Genomic DNA, 18,080 nt, shown 5'->3' with positions numbered 1-18,080 from the left:
CGAGCATCGCTCTCTCAAGAAGTTTGATCTTGGCACCCCCTCATACCATCTGGACACCCTTTTCTGCTCTTCCACTCTCCTGTATCAAACTAAACACACCCTCTGGCCCCAGCCTCTCGACAACCCCCTTCTTCAAACTCAAATGCTTCTCAATCGCATCATTACTTCTGCCCTGCTCTCGAAACGTCAAAATCTGCCTGATGGTGTACACATCCAAGAACTCCCTCTTATTCTCTCTCCCTCGTATCCCCGTCTCTGCAATCTCTGCGTCGGCTCTGTTCGCCAATTCTGATCGAGCGGAAAGCACAAGGACCGCGGGGTTCGTTCGAGGATCGGGTTGATATGCGGCGGGGTTTTGATTGAATGCTGATGTAGGTGAGAGGGTGGGGTTCGGTTGGACGGGACCTATGTTGCGAAGCGATTGGGCGAAGTCGGGATCGGAGGCGTCGAGGTTGATGGCTTCACTTCTAGATCCGCTTGCACTCGGTGTGGGTCGTACTGTTGGGCCTGGTGTTTTTGCGGTTGACGGCAGTGGGTGCTGGGGTGCTGCATTTGTTGTAGTCGCATTCGGAGGTGGAGCGGGAGAATTGGTTGCCGCAGAGGCAAGGGGAGAGCGAGCTGGGTATTTCCGCGCTGCAGAGCCTGCTGCTTTGGCTGCTTTGGATGATGCGGACCCCATGATGAGTGTGGGAGCGTCGGTTAAGAAGGGGAGCAGTGTAGAACACGATGAATGTAGAGAGGTCGTTGATGAAGTCATCCATTGGAGATCCAATGCCAAGATAGTCACGAGTTTGACGCGAAGTCATTCAGCCCAAAGACCAGACACCAGTGCAGTCAAGCAAGGTCATGTTGCGCTCCCAGCTACGTCCAACTTGAGCTCAGGTCATGGAATCATTCGAAAGCAGTGACGGATATATTTCTGGCTGAAGTGACCGACCTCCAGCAAAGACCACTGAAACTGGCACCACGAAAAAGATGCGCTTTACCATGATACCAGGCTTTCAACGCCGGGCAGTCGGCATGTACACAATAGTAGTACGTGTGAGGTGCCCGTCTGCTGCAGATGAATGCAATCCCGACAGGTTCAACCAACGCATCGTCGTCTCGGGCTTTTCGAAGGCTGGGGATCCCTGGCTCTTCATGCTGCCATGTCTGCCCGCGTAGTCCCTTGACCATGCGCTGCTCCACTAGCTACAGTACAGAATGAGCACGCGGTATGCTGCTTCCAGGTGAAGTCAAAGTGAGCCGCAGGCTGCCGGTGATGCTGCATGCTGCGGACAGCCGAGCAGACCGCAGAAGGACCGCGACTAGCAAGCCTCTCCAGTGGAGCACGACCGCGCTGGACGGAGTGGAGTGCAGCGACGTCACACCTCTGGGTCTCAATGGCAAAGTCTGCGATGGAGAGGGAATTGCAGCAGCAATAGACAGAAGAACAGGAGAGCACATGGACGAGTACATCAGAGAGTTGTAGCACAAAACGTGGCAGTCGGTCCGGCCCAAGCCACGACGCGGGGAAAGCAACGATTCGGGCAGTCGAGCTCGCGGCGAGTAAGCAGCGCAGCAACCAAGCAGCGCTGCGGCATCATCACCACCAGCACCAGAGCTCCACACTTTGCATTTGCTTGGTCTCGATCCTACCAAGAGACGGACGACACCTGCCCCATCCTCCCTCCCTCCCTCTCTTTCCTCCTCCCCATTGCCCACTCTGGCTGCCCGACCCGTCCACCATCACCGCTCCTACAGCAATCCAGATCGGCCGTCCGACGCCTTTCGCCGCAGCCTTTCTTCTAGACCGCCGCCGCCGCCTTCCCCGCCCGCCAACGACAAGAACGACCTTCCGTTTCTCGTCGAGCTCCGCGGCAAGACACCGCTCCTCACCCGTCTACGAGCTCGGGCTTCTGAGCCAACCACTCTCCTCACCCTCTTGACCATTGGCGTCATCCTCCTGCTACAATTAGCTCTACCCAAGGACCTCTCTCTGTTCCAGTCGCGTTATCATCCACAGCCGCCGCCCAGCTGTCCTTCGCCCAACCCTTTTGTCCAAGAGCTATACTGTAGAGCTCCAGCGCACGTCCAGGGAACTCTGTACGGCAAGTCTACCTCCAGCATGGCGTTGGCAGCAGCAGCCGAGCGCGTGGCCGCCGAGTTCGAGTACAGCAAGGAGGATGTCAACAAGGGTGTGAAAGAATTCATTCGCCAGATGGACGAGGGTCTCGGCAAGAACGGTGCTACCATGAGCCAAATTCCTACGTATGTCACCGCTGTGCCGAACGGAACAGAGAAGGGTTTATACATGGCCGTGGATCTGGGAGGCACAAACTTTCGCGTCTGCTCCATCCAACTGCATGGTAACTCGACTTTCAGCTTGACGCAGTCGAAGGTTAAGATCCCTCACGAGCTGATGGTTGCGAAGACGAGCCATGAGCTGTTCAGCTTTTTGGCCAAGCAAATTGAGCTGTTCTTGAAAACGCATCACGAGGATCACTACACAAGCCATAAAGAAGGCAAGGGCAAATCAGAACATGAGGTCTTCAGTTTGGGCTTCACGTTTTCTTTCCCGGTGCAACAATTTGGCATTAACAAGGGTACTTTGATTCGCTGGACAAAGGGTTTTGACATTCAGGATACAGTCGGAAAGGATGTCTGTGCATTGCTGCAGGCTGAAATCGATGCACTGGGATTGCCTGTACGAGTTGCGGCCTTGGTCAACGACACTGTGGGAACGCTAATGGCGCGATCATACACATCACCGGGCAAGACGGGAACCCTGCTTGGTGCCATTTTCGGCACTGGCACAAACGGAGCATACGTGGAGAAGCTCGACAAGGTCACCAAGCTCCAGAAGCTAAGCGCCCAGGAAGCTGGCGAGATCGATAGCTCAACAGGAGAGATGATCATCAACACTGAATGGGGCAGCTTCGACAACCATCTTTCTGTGCTGCCACAAACGCCTTACGATGCCGATCTCGATCTTGAGTCCGTGAACCCGGGGATTCAGATGTTCGAGAAGCGCGTTTCCGGCATGTTCTTGGGTGAGATCCTGCGGCGAGCACTGTTGTCGTTGCTGCTTGATTTCAATGTGCCGCTGTTTGCCGATGAGCACAGCAACCAGAATGATGTCCATAGCACAACGAACGTGGCTCCAGACTCGCCGTTGTACAAACAGTGGGGATTGGACTCCAGCTTCTTGTCCATCACCACTGGAGATAGCTCCGCTGGACTAAAGGTCACACGCCAGACACTTGACCAGGACTATGGCGTCTCTGCAGCGTCCGCAGAGGATGCTGAAGCTGTGCGCCTGATTGCGTCGGCCGTTGGTAAGCGAGCTGCACGCCTCTCTGCTGTCGCGATCGCCGCTATTGTGATCTCGACTGGACGCCTGAAGAACCCAGCGGATGCCGCTACGACAAACAACGCAACATTGGAAGTGAACGAGGACGACATTGTCGATGTTGGTGTCGATGGATCGCTTGTGGAGTTCTATCCTCGCTTCGAAGAGTACATCCGGGAGGCACTTCGTGAGATTCCAGAGATCGGTGCTCAAGGCGAGAAGAAGATCAGGATCGGGATTGCCAAGGACGGCTCTGGTGTCGGTGCTGCGCTCATTGCGTTGGTCGCCGACAAGGCGGCGAAGGGTATGTCGACCCAGCAAATAGGAAGTGGCGACCATGCTGATTTGGTGATAGGCAACTACTCGTCATCCTCGTCTGCCTCAACATCCTCCAGCGGGTCTGGCTTCTTCGGAAGGTTGATCGAGAACATCAATCGCAGCGTACGTTACCGGGTGTAGAATGCCGCGCAAACCGTACAACCAAAGGATGAGAACACTGCACGACAGTCGATGCGCTGGAGGTAAGCACGGCATTCCAGCGCATCAAGAACCGAGGATCTTGAGAAATCGCTTTGCGGAACCGAGTTCTCAAGATCGCAACACTCAAGAATCAGAGCAGAAAGTGTATATTGAGAGCCGCGGTATGCGAACATACATGTATGTGTTCGTTGCAATGTGTTGGCGATAATGCGGTCATAGCATCGGAGTCTATAGGTGGGTATGCGAAACTTGCAATTCGAAATTTATTTCACACAAGACCTGTCACGAGCCTTCTGGCAGCCTCTGGTGATAGATAGCAGACTGCTCCCCGCAGCCGAAACACCAGACGGCAATTGCGTGTAACGATTCGCTCAGCGACTTACATTGCCTCAGCGCTCTATACCTGCGCCCGAACGCTAAGTACAGAGTTGTCAACATCACGCTAAGCGCATTACGTTAGCAATCTGCTCATACACCGCAAACACAATCCCACCGCTCAAGACCAATCTCCCCAATCGCATCGTACTCCCCTTCCAATACCCCTTCAAGCCTCCCTCTCGCCACACTCCCACAATCGCTGGGATTAGTTTCTCTCCCCTCGCACTCTGTGACCGGGTCTTGATCGTATCTAACGGCTGCGTAGCATAGACAGTAATGGTGCCGGCCAGCGCCCCCATCGCAAACGTCTCCACTACTCCGGCCGTCCTGTTCGCACTCGAATACTGGCTCCGCATGGCATTATATGCTCCCATCCGCACGGCGCTTGTTGCACTTTGTTTCGCCGTGGTGCTGACAAGTCCGCGGTAAAGGCCTTGAATTCCTTGTTCGCGGAGTAGAAGGTTAACGCCGTGAAAAGTTGAACGGAAGCGTTTAGACCCTTTGGCGTCGTCAATCAATGCGGTTTTGATCCTTTCGGTCGGTGTTACGGCTATGAGACTTTCGACTGCTCCGGCAGCCGTTCCGGCGAGGACGCCGTTGGTTGGGCTGAGTGTTCCAGTTTGCGGGTCTGTGAGGTGAGATTTAATGGCATCAAAGGTCATGAAGCGGACGCCAGCCTTGAGTGCTGTGCCGAGGGCAAGGGCTGTGCAGCCGGTGTAGAGAGATGAGAGGCCTTCGGTTCTGATGGCATCGCGCAAGAGGTGGATGGGACTGGTGCTGAAGGCCACACCCGATGTAGGCTTGAGTTGCGAGCGGGTTTTGGCGTATTCGAAAGGATATGTGATGCAAGCCTCGGTTGCTCCGGCGAAGCCCCCAGCGATGAGTGATTGCAAGGGAGTGAGCTTCTTTTCGGGCTTGGATGATATCTTGGAAATTGGTGCCGTTGCCAACGGGCTTTGATGGATCGACACTTGTGCCATTGTGTGTGACTGAAAACTATTCTCAAAGAGTGTGCAGAGTAGCCTGGTTGTGGAGCAAGAGCATCTGCGTGTAAGAATATCGCCAGAGATCAAAGATAGGTCTAGAGGACGTTGTCAGTTCGAGCGTTTGTGCTTGTAGGTCTACTGGCCCAGCGTCGGTCAAGGCACATCGAAGGCACATATAGTTTTCGTGCAGCATTTTGTCTGCGGGCATCGCAAGACCACTTCCAACGGCATCTCATGCGGGCATTTTGGTTCATATCGAGAAGACGATGTTCGGACCACCGTTCAAATGCCAAGACACATCGGTCCAACAGGCTGACGGAAGTTAATGTTCCGTAGGAAGAGGGGACGAATTCATTCCGCGGCAAACCTCTCCGCCTCGCCATCAACTACATCATGGCGGCAGCCTTCTTCCTCGCCCTGTGCACTTCCGCACATCCATGGCACTTCATGTCCACGCGAAATGGCGTCGGCGTCACCAGACAAAGCATCGGCCCCACGGAGACCACGAGCGGCGCGGGCGTGCAGCTTCTGCAAGCTGAGGAAGTTCAAGTGCGGTAACCAGGCTCCCCAATGCGGCAATTGTCGCACGTACGAGAAAGAATGCGTCTATCCGGAGCGAGGGAACCGGGTGAGACCCACGAATGCTATCATCTCGGCATTACGCGAAGAGAACCGTGGGCTGCGTTCGCGCCTGTCAATTGAAGCATCAAGCAGTGGCAATGATGGCAGACAGCCTGTGCCGAAAGACGCATCCACGGTCGCATCTCTGCAAGGTTCGAGCAATGAAGCAGGCCCCACAGATGCAACAGCTGCGAGTACTCCAGAGTCGGTGGGAAAACGAGCGCCTGCTTCCCTAAGTAAAAATGCCACCTACCATGGGCCAACCAGCGCGCTGTATGAGGATCTCCCAAGTGAACGGCCTTCGCAGCCGTGGTTCAATGCCGAAAGGGAGAACAGAATGTCTACATTGCTCTTCGCTGAAGCAGCGAAGCAAAGGCAGATGGAAGTGGTGAATACTGCACGTGGGCTACTGGACTTCGACGGCGTTGACCCTGAGATGGGCCTTCATTTGCTGAATCTACATTGGAACCGACAGCACCACTCCTTCCTTGTGACATATCGCCCCGCCTTCATGCGAGATATGGTGTGCCACGGACCCTACTTTTCCAAGATCCTGCTTAACGCCATCTACTTTGGCTCAAGCAAGTTTAGCCCGAGGCTCGAGCTGCGGAAAGACCCAGATGATGTTCGTACTGCAGGCTGGCGCTTTCGAGAACGAGTGCGTGAACTGCTTGGCGAGGCCATGGACCAGAGCAGAATTACCACCATCCAGGCCCTGCTGCAGATGACTAATTCTCTGTTCGCTCTTGGCGATGAACAGAGTGCTGCATGGCTGTACTCTGGCTTAGCGTTCCGTATGATCATTGATTTAGGTTTGCATATCGATGCGACACTAATGCCAGGTGTTCGAACGCTCACGGATGAGGATCTGGAGATACGACGACGTGTGTTCTGGGGTGCATTTGTGATCGATAAGATCCAGTCCTTGTACCAAGGTCGACCAGCTACACTTCAAGCATCACAATGTGATGTTCCGATCGTCTTCAAGGACGAATATGAGGAGCTAGAGCACTGGGCACCATTTGCTTACACTGATAGGTCGGCATCAGGTGGAACATGTAAGTCGTACTTTTGCCCGGCCAGCGACGTCGCGCGTCTTTATGATCAGCATAGACTTCTGATCACTATGTCTCCGCAACGGCGACCTTTGTATGTGATTCCCGGGGCACACACGCTGACTCTATCGGACGGCATTCTAGGTAGCTACAGCGTCTCTACATTTACCCAGCTCTGTCGGTTGTGTATCATTCTCAACCACGTCTTGAACAAGGTTTATAAAGAGAAGAGAGCAGCCGAAGGTCCAGAAACCCCGAAACAGGAGCTGTCAGCATTGGACAAGGAGCTCGTGACGTGGACTGAACAACTTCCTCCACATTTGAGTATAGACATTGAGTCGAAAAGCACCTCTGACACCCCTCCGCCCCACGTCTTATCGCTTTTGTAAGTGGTCAAGATCTACTCGAATTTGCATAGATTGTGCTGACTGAATCCAACAGGGCCATGGCAAATGTGATTCGAATTCTTTTGCACCGACCTTTTGTCTCTGATGGACATCTCCATTCCAGCTCACCGTCCGTTGCAGTGAGTTCATTCACACAGTGTGCCACCGCCGCGACTAGTATCGTGAAAATTGTGAGGAAGTACGATAAGGCCTACAGTGTGGGCCGCGCACCATACTTAATCAGCTATGCTACTTACGTTGCAGCCACGATACATGTGCGCATCGCTTCGAAACGGGGTGCATCGTCAGAAGCTCACGCTTGTTTGCGGACTTGTCTCTCGCTACTGAAGCAGAACTCGGCGACCAACTACGCGGTCAGAAAAGCGATACTCGTCATTGAGAGTCTGATGACCAGGATGGGAGTGCAGACTCCCGAGAAGCCTGAGGTGACGACACGACCACAGCAAAGCACGACCACTGCCGCAGTCTCAGCACCCGTGCTTTCTCAGCACACATCCCCTGGAACTGACACATATTCACCAAGTGCCATGGGATGGGAACCGACGTTCATTGCAGGCAACATGGCACCTGATCTGGATGTAGATGCGATCATTCGGAGTTTCATGCAGGAGCAAGGCGCCGAAAACAACACTTTTATACCGGGCGGAACATCCTACCCTGACCTGACCGGGGAGCTTGGATATCTGCCAACGAACGCGCACCAACGATTCGATGACATGATCTTTGGTTTCAATGCAACAGACTTCGATGCCATGATGTGATACGCAGCTACTGTCTGCCTCGAGGTTTCCGCAAGAAGGTTGACCTGAACCGCACCCGAGCTCTGGTCGACTGGGGTGCCACGACCTCTGGATTTCAGAGCTTCTCTTTGAGCAGAAAAGGCTCTGCATCTACGAGACACTATGACAAGAAGCAGACTTTGCCCTCAAACAGTCGCCGTGCTGTTCGCAGCAGCTTCACACTGCGAACCTCTTCGTCGCTCCGTAGCACATCCGCTCCAATAGTACCACCAGGATGCTTGATGAGGACTTTGCGCGACTGCTCTGGTAAAGTGGAGAAGCTATCATGGCGCGGCAGTCCTGGTCCCGAATGTGCTATTCTCCATTGTTCCGCTTGGAGAGCGATCTTGTTGGCTATTGTACCTTCCGTGCATATCGCCGTGGCCAGACATACAGCGCCGGTGAGCTGAAGACTGCCGTGGACCTTTCCCATACTCAAAGCGGTGACCTGCACATCAGGCAGCTCGTCAAACGGCCCCTCATGCACTTTCGGCATCGACAGCAGAGCAACCTTTGGAGTGCCGCGAGTCTGTCCAGCAGTCTCGATATCGGGAGCCAATCCCATGCGTACGGCACCATGACAGCGAATGGCTTCCAAAAAGTCCAGATAGTAGTCCGATGATATTCCAGCACTGCTGACATAGTCTGGTACCGAGGCAGCATCGACTAGTACAAAGGGGTTCGCCGCGTCCACCAAGCTGGTCTGCACTTCGCATGACGGTCGAGTGATCGTGCCCGGTACTTCCAGAATGTCTACAGGCTTACCAGTTGGGAGAAGCTTGCCTGTCATTGCACCTGCCGGCTTCTCGAAAGAGACGCCAATAGGACTACCGCTAGATTTTGTGCCCGCCAGCCGGTAATCACCATCTTCGAGAAAATGTCCGTCTTCGTCAAGGTCCAAGGACTCCACGATTGTTCGACCGGTATTGGTGTTCAATATTCGTACATCGATCTGGTCAAAGTTAGTACACAATTAGTAGCCAGTGGCACTTCATCACTTACTCTCTGTTGTCCTGGCTGCACTCTTACTAGGCCCTCATCCACTGCAAATGGCCCCACTCCGGAAGCAATATTACCGCAGTTTCCAGTAAAGTCAAGTTTAGGGGAACCGATTGAGACTTGCACGAACGTGTACTCCACATCGATATCTGGTCTGCTTGAAGGTTTGATGACCGCAACTTTGGAAGTCGTACTCGTTGCTCCCGCAACGCCATTCAGTTGTTTAGGATCACCGTCTTGGGAACCCATAGCAGCGAGGATGACTGGTGCCCATTGCTCTCTTTTGGCAGGAAGATCACGTTGATGTAGGAAGAGGCCCTTTGAAGTGCCCGCCCTCATCCACACTGCAGGAATCGTCTGCCGGTGCTTGCGAGGCCGCTGCAACGGAGGTGTCAGAGCATCGATAGCCATTGTGAATGGTGCAAGTGGTGTAGGCAAATGATGCGTTGTGCTTTGGTAAAGATTGAACAATCGAGTGGTCTTCTTCAGCATGCTTCGATGACTACAGCAGCAAAATGGCGCAAACACGTACAGCCGACTTATCTACGATGCAAGCAGCCCCAACTAGGACGCATCCACGACATTGCACAACAGACACCCACTGCCTTCATTTTCGGCATTTGCAATGTACATGGGCAAAGGAGCCCATGCCATCCGTGGAACTTGATGCCGCATCGCAGACAAGCTGGCTACCGCGAAGAAGGCCATTCCATCCCGTCAAGATTCGATGGATAAGCATCGTGGTCTGGCACGATGCCGCGGAACATAACTTTCCATTAAACGTCTTGGCGTTACGTCTTGGCTGCATGAAAAGCACGCCTCGGCCTTGTTCTATGCTACACGGCAGGCCCGAAGCGATCTACCGAGCGCTACATGGCGTCGTGACAGTACAGCCGCCACACGAAATCTGCGGTTTTGGTCTCCATCTGGGGTTGCGGGGTGTATGGGGCACCACATGGCAGGCGTTAGCACATGGCGCTCACGCTGATGAGTGACATGTCTGGTACTTCGAGCGGCACGACAAATTTGTGGCTTGATGAGCCTATATAGCTTCGCTAGAATGCCTCACCTCAGGTCACATCAGGCACACCGAGGGTACCTCGCCAGCAGCACTCTAAGCTGAGCACCCCAAGACAATCGCAATGGCGTCGGAAAAAGTCAACACCACTTACCTGGAGGTGGACAGGTCAAGCCTGGACAAGGTCGATGCCGAAATCCAAGCAATTGAAATGGTCACACCAGCCAGCATCCAAGCTCAGTTTCCCACTCTCGTCAACTTGACCGAAGAACAGATGGCAGCCTTGGAGAAGAAGCTCGTGCGAAGGTTGGACTGGCGCCTCATGCCCACAATCACCATCATGTTCTTGATGAATTACCTCGATCGAATCAACGTCTCCAACGCACGGCTCGCTGGCCTCCAAGAAGATCTGGGCATGTCGGATACTGTATGGAATGCTGGCATCTCAGCATTCTACGTCGGATATCTGGTCGGCCAGCTTCCTGGCAATCTGTGGTTGGCAAAAGTCCGCCCTAGCTTGCTTTTGCCTTCCATGATGATCGCCTGGAGTATCTGCACCATCTGTATGCCGGCTGTTACATCTGGCGCTGGATTCTGCTTGGTCCGTGCATGCACAGGACTGGCCGAGGCTCCCTTCTTCCCAAGAATAACGTTAATGACTTCGTCCTGGTATAACAAGCACGAGAATCCCACCCGCATGGCTGTCTGGCATGCTGGTAACACGATATCCAACATTGTCTCTGGTTTCTTGGCGGCTGGAATTCTTCACAACATGAAGGGTATCGCTGGTCTCACATCATGGCAGTGGTTCTTTCTCATTGAAGGCGCTGCCAGCATTGTCGTTGGGATTGCTGCGTTCTTCATCCTGCCTGACTGGCCTGACAACACGCGATGGCTGAGTGAAGAGGAAAGCGAAATGGCTCAGTACCGTGTCCTGCTCTCCAATGGTGGCAAGCGGGAAGAGGTGGGAGGGACTTGGGACGGACTGAAGGAAGCCATCAAAGATCCCTTCACTTGGATGTTTTGTGCGATGCACTTCAGCCTCATCAACGCCCAGAGCTTCAAAGATTTCTTTCCATCGGTTCGTTGAATCTCGCATGGGTAACAGTACGCATTGCTAACATCTTGCACAGATCATCAAGACTTTCGGCTTCGGTGAGCTGGAGACATACCTCATCCAGGCACCACCGTACGCCATCGCCTACATCAGTGCCTGCGTTCTCGCGTACAGCTCTGGCAAATTCCAAGAGTCGTGCTATCACATCCTCGTCCCAATCATTGTTGCGGCTGCAGGTTGCTCCATCCTGATTTCTACTCTCAACGTCGGAGCACGCTACTTTGGCGTCGTTCTTCTCATCAGTGGAACCTACAACGGACTGAATCTGCAACTCTCTTGGGAGACAACACTGGTTCCCGCACCACGAGCGAAGAAAGCCGCTCTGATTGCCATCGCCAATTGCGTCAGTCAATGCTCACATTGGTTCTCTCCTCACTTCTTCCCGACAAGTCAAGAACCATTCTATCGTCTGGGCGGAGGACTCATTCTCTTCGGGTGCTTGTGCACAGTCGGACTCTGTTTGGGAGTCAAGTGGTGGGCCAAGCGATTGAATAAGAAGCTTGATGAGGCAGAAGGCTATTCCGAGCATAGCGGTGTTGAGCGCGGATGGCGCTATGCTTATTGAATTGGCCTGAATGAAGTTACGACGGAACGATAAGCAAGCAAATGCTTTTGCGGGTAGGCGGCAGTACCATAGTTAGTTTCCATGAAGCGTACTGGAAAGACTCGCGCTCTTCTTTCCTGTCATAAGTTCATTACCGCCAGCTGACTGTGCTGTCTAGGAAACCCATCTCTGCCTGCTGAAATCAGGTTCTGCTTGCACCTCTCTCCTCTCCCATCTCCTCACGGAGTATTCGAACCTGCTTCTTGATCTCGCGCCAAAGCACATTATTGTCCAGATCAGGGTCTTGCTCATCCATTTGCCGCACGAGCCAAACATAGTCGTAAAGTCCCTTGAAGGGCCGAATACTTTCATTCTCACATGTCCGCCCATTACTAGGCCGATCGTGCGCTTCGAGGCATTCCAGACAAACCCTTTCGCTGAAAACATCCGCGTCCCTCGCAATGGCAAGCAGACTGGCTACCATGACCTCTTGCATGTAAGCAAAAGAAAAGTCTTTGGTGATCTTGGCTACTGCGGTACACAGCTTGTCGGGGAAGTCGACGTCTTCGTTGTCAGAAAGCTTGGACTGCCAGTATTTCATGTATGCTACCCGTTCTTTCTCGTTAGGGTTCGGAAATAGATACTTGCGGTCGAATCGAGAAGGTCTTTTGGCGATGCCTGGGTCCAATCGATCGAGATGGTTCGTAGATCCAATCATGAGTATACCATCGTTCTTCTGGATACCATCTACGGCATTGAGGAAGTAGGACCGCACAGAGTCGGTCACTATAGAGTCCAAGTCTTCAAACACAAGTAAACATGGCGCTGTCCTTCTGGCAAGATCGAAAATCTGGGCGATGCTGTACTCTGGCCCAGCGAAGCTCGAAAGTGTCTTCACGTAGAGAGTGGGGACTGAATCTTCCCGTTTGTACAGTGTGTTCATGAGGGCCTTGACACTAATCGTCTTACCATTCCCGGGAGGTCCTACAAAGGACGGTCAGCAAAGGCGACTCTCATGTGTGCTGAATGTGCTGCCTACCATAGTATATGATGCCACGCTTCCATGGCACCTTCAGTCGCTCGTATGTGCCACGGCTGTCGTAGAAGTTCTCCACGTCGTCCCGTATAGCTTTCTTCATGTTCGGATCCAGGATCACATCGTCCCAGCTCGCTTTCTGAACACTATTGAATAGCTCTGCGCTCTTCTGCCAGAAGCCACCATCGAACACCCATATCTCGTTGTGTAGGGTGTTTCCCCAATTCCCTGCTTCGAGCACGAGGGTGTTGGTCGCCTCCACCGACGCCGATAAGATGTACTGATTCACGATATCTGGATATGACCCTGTTCCATCTCTTCCATCTACAACGTAGACGATGAATTCTTTGTTCCTCCAATCTACCAAGTATTTGCCAAATTTTACCGAGTCACCTGTGTAGCCTTTGCCATTCAAACGTGAAGCTGGGGGCACATATAGGCGCCATGAAAGGCGATCTTTGGCAGTGCCGAGTGGTGAGACCCCTGCGTGCCCAGCAGCAGCATAACCAAGAATATTGCAGCCTCCTCTTGGGACGACGGTGAAATGAAGCTCTGGATACTCGGCCCGGATGCTTTCTACGATGACGGCGTCGGTGTTAACTCTATTGGCAGAGGAATGCTCGAAGAAGCGCTGGCTCGTTGGATTGCGAGGGCCAACTGGGCGGGCTCCAGCAGTTCCAGTTGTAATGGACGAAGCTGGTTCGAAGTTTGTAGGCGTCCGTTGGATGCCACGACTCCAGCTGGAGCTCGATCGTGGGTCATTCCTCATCTTGATTGTTATGTCTATTGTTCGTAGACAAGCGATGTGGACATGGAGCAGGGCTATCTGTTGCTACGCAGGCTATGCCAGGAATGATGCCTGCAGCTCAGCTGCTGCCGATCCCCAGGATCATGGCTGAGACGTTAGCTTGGCAGAGTCGTAGCAGAGTACGCAGGCTTATTGTTTCTGCCTTCAATCAATGCATCGCTCAGCAGCGGGTCAAACACAAGCAGGAATCGTAGTGTCAAGCTCCTGTGCAGACCTCGCTGCGTGCCCTCCGAGATTTCTCCAGCACGTCCAGCTTGCACCGAAGCTGGCCCTGCGCTGAAAGCCTTACGGGAGAGCTAGCTTTATCGGCACAAGAACTATCTTTCTCGGTGAATGTCCGCAGCGGAGTTCGCATAGCAGGCCATTGTTGGATATGTGCGACTCCTCCAGTAGGGACAATGGTACGACGGCGAGAGTGCGCTGCCAAGAGCGCTGCATACCGGAATTCTTGCGCCACTTTCTAGTGCATCTCGGATAGAAACGAGGTCATTTGTAGACGCATATAATTTCATCCGAACGCAGGAATTTCGAGCTGAACCACAGCACCTTCCTACGCAGCATTTCGAGGGCTTTCAACTGACTCGCAGCCATCCGCCCTTGCCTTCTTCGCACCTGAAATTGGAGTCTGAATTCGGCACCGAACATCGAAAATCTCAACCGCAGCACAATCTCAACGCCTAGTCAAGCACAATGGGACACCAAGGAAAGACAGTTCTCGTCACCGGTGGAGGCGGAGGACTGGGCAGAGCCATCGCAGAGCACTTCATCTCTCTCGGGTCCAATGTGGTCATCTGCGATATCAACGACAAGCTTCTCGACGACTTCAAGCAGAAGAATGGATCCGACAAAGTGCTGGCACTCAAGTCCGACATCACATCCGAGTCGGACCTCGATGACCTTTTCGCGCAGGCAGAGAAGAAGTTCGGCTCCTTCGACTACATTGTCAACAGCGCAGGTGTGATCGACAAGTTCAACCCAGCAGGTGCCATGGAACTCGCAGAATGGAATCGCTGCATAGGAGTCAATCTCACTGCACCAATGATGATTACAAAGCGTGCAGTAAATGCATTCCAGAGAGACAGCAAGAAGGGTTCGATCGTGAACATTGCTTCAGTGGCATCTTTCAAGGGCTTTGCAAATGGTAAGTGATACGAGGCGGATAATAAGGAGGCAGACCGAATTAACGTATTTCAACAGGAGCTGCATATACCGCTTCCAAGGCTGGCCTGATTGGTCTTACAAAGAACACTGCAGCATTCTATAGGCTAAAGGGCATCCGATGCAATGCAATCGCTGCAGGAGCGATGCAGACGAACATTGGCAACCACCTCGCGAATGGTGACTTCAACATGGAGGGCATGAACGTGATGAAGAAGACTTGTGAGTGAACTGAAATTGTACTGATTGCGCTGCTGTTACTCACACAAAGGCAGTCGGTGACTGGGAAGGTGGATATGCCGACCTTGCGAAGATGGCCAAACTCGTGGCGTATCTGTCCTCAGAAGAGGCAGAAATGATCAACGGCGCTCTCGTGACTGCGGACGGAGGTAAGTCTGCTTTGGACACACAGACAGGCGTGCTTGCTAATCATGAACCCTCCACGCAGGCATCACGGCAGCATAGGCTATTGGGATCTAGTTGAAGCATGCAGGCTGGCCCGCTAGTGCTTACTGCCAGAACTCGAACGCGAAATCATGTCGATGGAACCTCAGCTCGCTTGCCTGCTCATGTCTCGGGTGGAGCACAAAGCAGCAGGGGAGCTGTCCTTCCAGACGCCACGTCCTATTTAGAGCATCCTAAAGCAGCGATGGATGCGATACAGTGCAGCATTCCGAACAAAAGCCACATTCCAGCAGCGCCCATTCCTGAGCTTGTGTCGTCTTGGTGTGCTTGATTCATCGTCGCTGGTTGATGCTGGCAGCAGCACACAAATTGTCGGACCGTTGGCCGAAATCGGTGTCTGCTGGCTAAATGGTTAAAGGTGGTTGAGGAACAAGCAATAGCGGCTCTGCCGCAACTCTAATGCGCATATTCCGCGTTGGTTCTTCGAATGTTTTGCTTGTTCACGATGACGAAAGCGTCGAGAAAAGATGCTGTCATTGTGAAGAGCTACTCAAGCCTTGGAGCTTGCGGGGATGGTCTGATATGACTGCGCCCAGACGTAGCCCAGAAGTGCTCGATATTGAATATCAGGAAAGCATACAGGGCGCTGCTCGCGCACAGAACACTGGCAGGGTGCAGGGAAATGGAGTGTCGCGTTGATTGCCATGCAACCGACACCCGAGTGACTGGACTCGGGCCTCCGCTCCGCCGCGATGGCGGGATTGGGGAATTGGACGGGACAGCATGTATGCGACTCATAATGACATTCTGGGGGCCGGCGACTCGCAGTCTTGGGGGTGCCTCGGCCTGTCGTAGAGGCGTTGGCGAGCATGGGTGCTCTCGCATGCGCGTTGGGTGAGGGTCCGATGTGCGACGGGTGTCTGTGGTCTGACGAGCTACTGCCGCCGCTACTCTGTGGCCGATGTGCTGAGTGACAAATGCGCCAAACTCTCGCGTAGCAGATGCCTCCACTATCGACACTCCCTCTGTCGGCGCACAGCTGTCCAGCATCGAGACAGCGGTGCGCGCCAAAGCCATGCAATTGCCCGCAAAGTGCGCATCGCTCGCATCTCGTGCTGGCCTCAGATCTGTGCATCGCCCAAGACATTTGGCGGTGCGAGAGTTCAGCCGCACACGCCAATCGGCAAGCCATCAAGAGCTTATATCTCTTGGTCATACGTCAGGCCAAAGGCACATGCACACTCCGTCCGGGGCCTCCACCGCATCATCATCTCGATGGCCAAGCGACGTCTTCTGGACCAGTGATTATGTCGATCGCAGCAAGCTGACAATTGTATTACGCAAAGTGGTGTTGACAGTGTCGCTACAACCATTGTGTAGAGACTGAAGATCGACTGCTGCAAGAGGCCTGCAAACACATGGTGTGTGGAGCGGAAACCTGAAAAAGCAGACGCGACAGAGCCGCTCGAGTAGAGCAGACTCCACAAGCAAAACTTCCACGGGGATCGTCGCGTGCGTGTGCAATTTTGTACGGCTTGCTAATCTAACAATGACAGCACCCGATCGGCATGCGATTGGCTCCCTCCATACCATCTCCAGTTCTTCTGACGCTAGCTCCCTCGCGGTCTGGAGAACGGGAAGAGGGAGTCCCCACATCTGCGGCACCTGCTGCTGTATGCTTCTCGGAGCTATGAGCGCCGCATGCGATGGTGGACCGCATTGCCAGCTTAGCCTACGTATTTAGACGCCGTGTGCTCGCTCACCCTCTTTGATCCCTCTGCTGCACCCGGGTCCCATTGTTTGAAGGGCATTTTGCATTGTTTGTTTGTCCTTGCATCCTCTCCCATCGCACCCTAGATCGCAAGACCTCATCATGTCGACGGCTCAAGAGCAGAACGATATCCGGGGAGGGGAGGCTGAGAAGCAATTCACCAATGGCAACTACACCAATGGTGCGAACGGTGTGAATGGCGTGAACGGCCACGACCACGCCAAGCTGAGGAAGCCATACGACTATGGCGGCAACCCGCTCTACCATGCGCACACCAACAGCGATCAGTCAGCGCGTCTCGCTGCCTTCGGCGGTGAGCTGCAGCCAGGTCTCTACAAGATCGATCCCAACCGCAAGTTCGCCAATCCAGCTCCACTGGGTCTCTGCGGTTTCGCCCTTACCACATTCTTGCTCTCGGCCATCAACCTCGGAACCCGAGGCTTGAGCGAGCCAAACTTGGTCATCGGTGCTGCCTTTGCATACGGTGGTCTTGTGCAGCTTCTGGCTGGTATGTGGGAAATGGCAGTCGGCAACACATTCGGGTAAGTTGGAATCACCGTGTACAACTGATTGATGCTGACCAAGTCTTCAGTGCCACTGCACTCTCATCTTACGGCGGTTTCTGGATCGGCACTGCAATCATCCTCACCCCGGGCGGTTTCGAAATCATGGAAAGACTCGAAGCCGAGAGCGTTGACCCATTCATGAACTCATTCGGATTATACCTCATGGGCTGGTTCATCTTCACCTTCCTCCTCTTCCTGTTGACCCTGCGCTCCACGGTAGCCTTCAGCTTCTTGTTCTTCACATTGATGATGGCTTTCCTGATGCTCGGCATCGCGTACTTGAACTTCACGACAGAGGGACCAAACATCCCTTGCCTGCGCGCTGGTGGTGCTTTTGGAATCATCGCCGCATTTGCTGCCTGGTAAGTTATTCAGTCTCTTCAATACATTCGCGGTGCTGACATCCACACAGGTACAATGCACTCGCCGGTATGGCCGATACCTCGAACTCGTTCTTCCTGCTCCCAGTTGTGCACTTCCCGTGGTCCGAGAAGGGACGCGAGAACCGCAAGAAGGTTGACAACAGCCAGGAGCGCGCTGCTCAACAGGTCTAAGATCGCGGATGATGACAATGATACCCAGAGATGTCCCACAGAAGGACAACACAGGACAACATGCCAT

At 53.6% G+C, this 18,080-nt stretch overlaps 9 protein-coding genes across 9 annotated transcripts; 5 read left to right on the top strand and 4 right to left on the bottom strand.

Moving 5' to 3' along the window:
• Positions 1–40: 40 nt before the first annotated feature.
• CKM354_000256000 (uncharacterized protein) lies at positions 41–679 on the bottom strand (the record flags this gene model as incomplete). The annotated part of the gene is made up of 1 exon (XM_044797721.1): positions 41–679. One exon carries the CDS (start codon positions 677–679, stop codon positions 41–43), a length of 639 nt encoding a protein of 212 aa, XP_044653656.1.
• A 1,428-nt stretch (positions 680–2,107) lies between these two features.
• On the top strand, positions 2,108–3,790 carry CKM354_000255900 (glucokinase; the record flags this gene model as incomplete). The annotated part of the gene is made up of 2 exons (XM_044797720.1): positions 2,108–3,635; positions 3,687–3,790. 2 exons carry the CDS (start codon positions 2,108–2,110, stop codon positions 3,788–3,790), a joined length of 1,632 nt encoding a protein of 543 aa, XP_044653655.1.
• Positions 3,791–4,248: 458 nt separating this feature from the next.
• CKM354_000255800 (uncharacterized protein) lies at positions 4,249–5,169 on the bottom strand (the record flags this gene model as incomplete). The annotated part of the gene is made up of 1 exon (XM_044797719.1): positions 4,249–5,169. One exon carries the CDS (start codon positions 5,167–5,169, stop codon positions 4,249–4,251), a length of 921 nt encoding a protein of 306 aa, XP_044653654.1.
• A 466-nt stretch (positions 5,170–5,635) lies between these two features.
• CKM354_000255700 (uncharacterized protein) lies at positions 5,636–8,019 on the top strand (the record flags this gene model as incomplete). Its single annotated transcript, XM_044797718.1, has 3 exons — positions 5,636–6,854; positions 6,996–7,236; positions 7,293–8,019. The coding sequence occupies 3 exons, from the start codon at positions 5,636–5,638 to the stop codon at positions 8,017–8,019; spliced, it is 2,187 nt and encodes a 728-aa protein (XP_044653653.1).
• A 139-nt stretch (positions 8,020–8,158) lies between these two features.
• CKM354_000255600 (uncharacterized protein) lies at positions 8,159–9,447 on the bottom strand (the record flags this gene model as incomplete). Its single annotated transcript, XM_044797717.1, has 2 exons — positions 8,159–8,989; positions 9,040–9,447. 2 exons carry the CDS (start codon positions 9,445–9,447, stop codon positions 8,159–8,161), a joined length of 1,239 nt encoding a protein of 412 aa, XP_044653652.1.
• A 731-nt stretch (positions 9,448–10,178) lies between these two features.
• On the top strand, positions 10,179–11,736 carry CKM354_000255500 (uncharacterized protein; the record flags this gene model as incomplete). Its single annotated transcript, XM_044797716.1, has 2 exons — positions 10,179–11,135; positions 11,188–11,736. 2 exons carry the CDS (start codon positions 10,179–10,181, stop codon positions 11,734–11,736), a joined length of 1,506 nt encoding a protein of 501 aa, XP_044653651.1.
• A 181-nt stretch (positions 11,737–11,917) lies between these two features.
• Positions 11,918–13,520, bottom strand: CKM354_000255400 (uncharacterized protein; the record flags this gene model as incomplete). The annotated part of the gene is made up of 2 exons (XM_044797715.1): positions 11,918–12,699; positions 12,755–13,520. 2 exons carry the CDS (start codon positions 13,518–13,520, stop codon positions 11,918–11,920), a joined length of 1,548 nt encoding a protein of 515 aa, XP_044653650.1.
• Positions 13,521–14,249: 729 nt separating this feature from the next.
• Positions 14,250–15,182, top strand: CKM354_000255300 (uncharacterized protein; the record flags this gene model as incomplete). The annotated part of the gene is made up of 4 exons (XM_044797714.1): positions 14,250–14,700; positions 14,757–14,939; positions 14,993–15,106; positions 15,166–15,182. The coding sequence occupies 4 exons, from the start codon at positions 14,250–14,252 to the stop codon at positions 15,180–15,182; spliced, it is 765 nt and encodes a 254-aa protein (XP_044653649.1).
• Positions 15,183–16,995: 1,813 nt separating this feature from the next.
• On the top strand, positions 16,996–18,013 carry CKM354_000255200 (uncharacterized protein; the record flags this gene model as incomplete). Its single annotated transcript, XM_044797713.1, has 3 exons — positions 16,996–17,435; positions 17,486–17,821; positions 17,872–18,013. 3 exons carry the CDS (start codon positions 16,996–16,998, stop codon positions 18,011–18,013), a joined length of 918 nt encoding a protein of 305 aa, XP_044653648.1.
• Between the last annotated feature and the right edge of the window lie 67 nt (positions 18,014–18,080).

This window comes from Cercospora kikuchii, assembly GCF_019650295.1.
Source record: "Cercospora kikuchii DNA, contig_00002, whole genome shotgun sequence".
In the NCBI taxonomy this organism is placed as follows: Eukaryota; Fungi; Ascomycota; class Dothideomycetes; order Mycosphaerellales; family Mycosphaerellaceae; genus Cercospora; species Cercospora kikuchii.
This window is presented reverse-complemented; position numbering and strand designations above follow the sequence as displayed.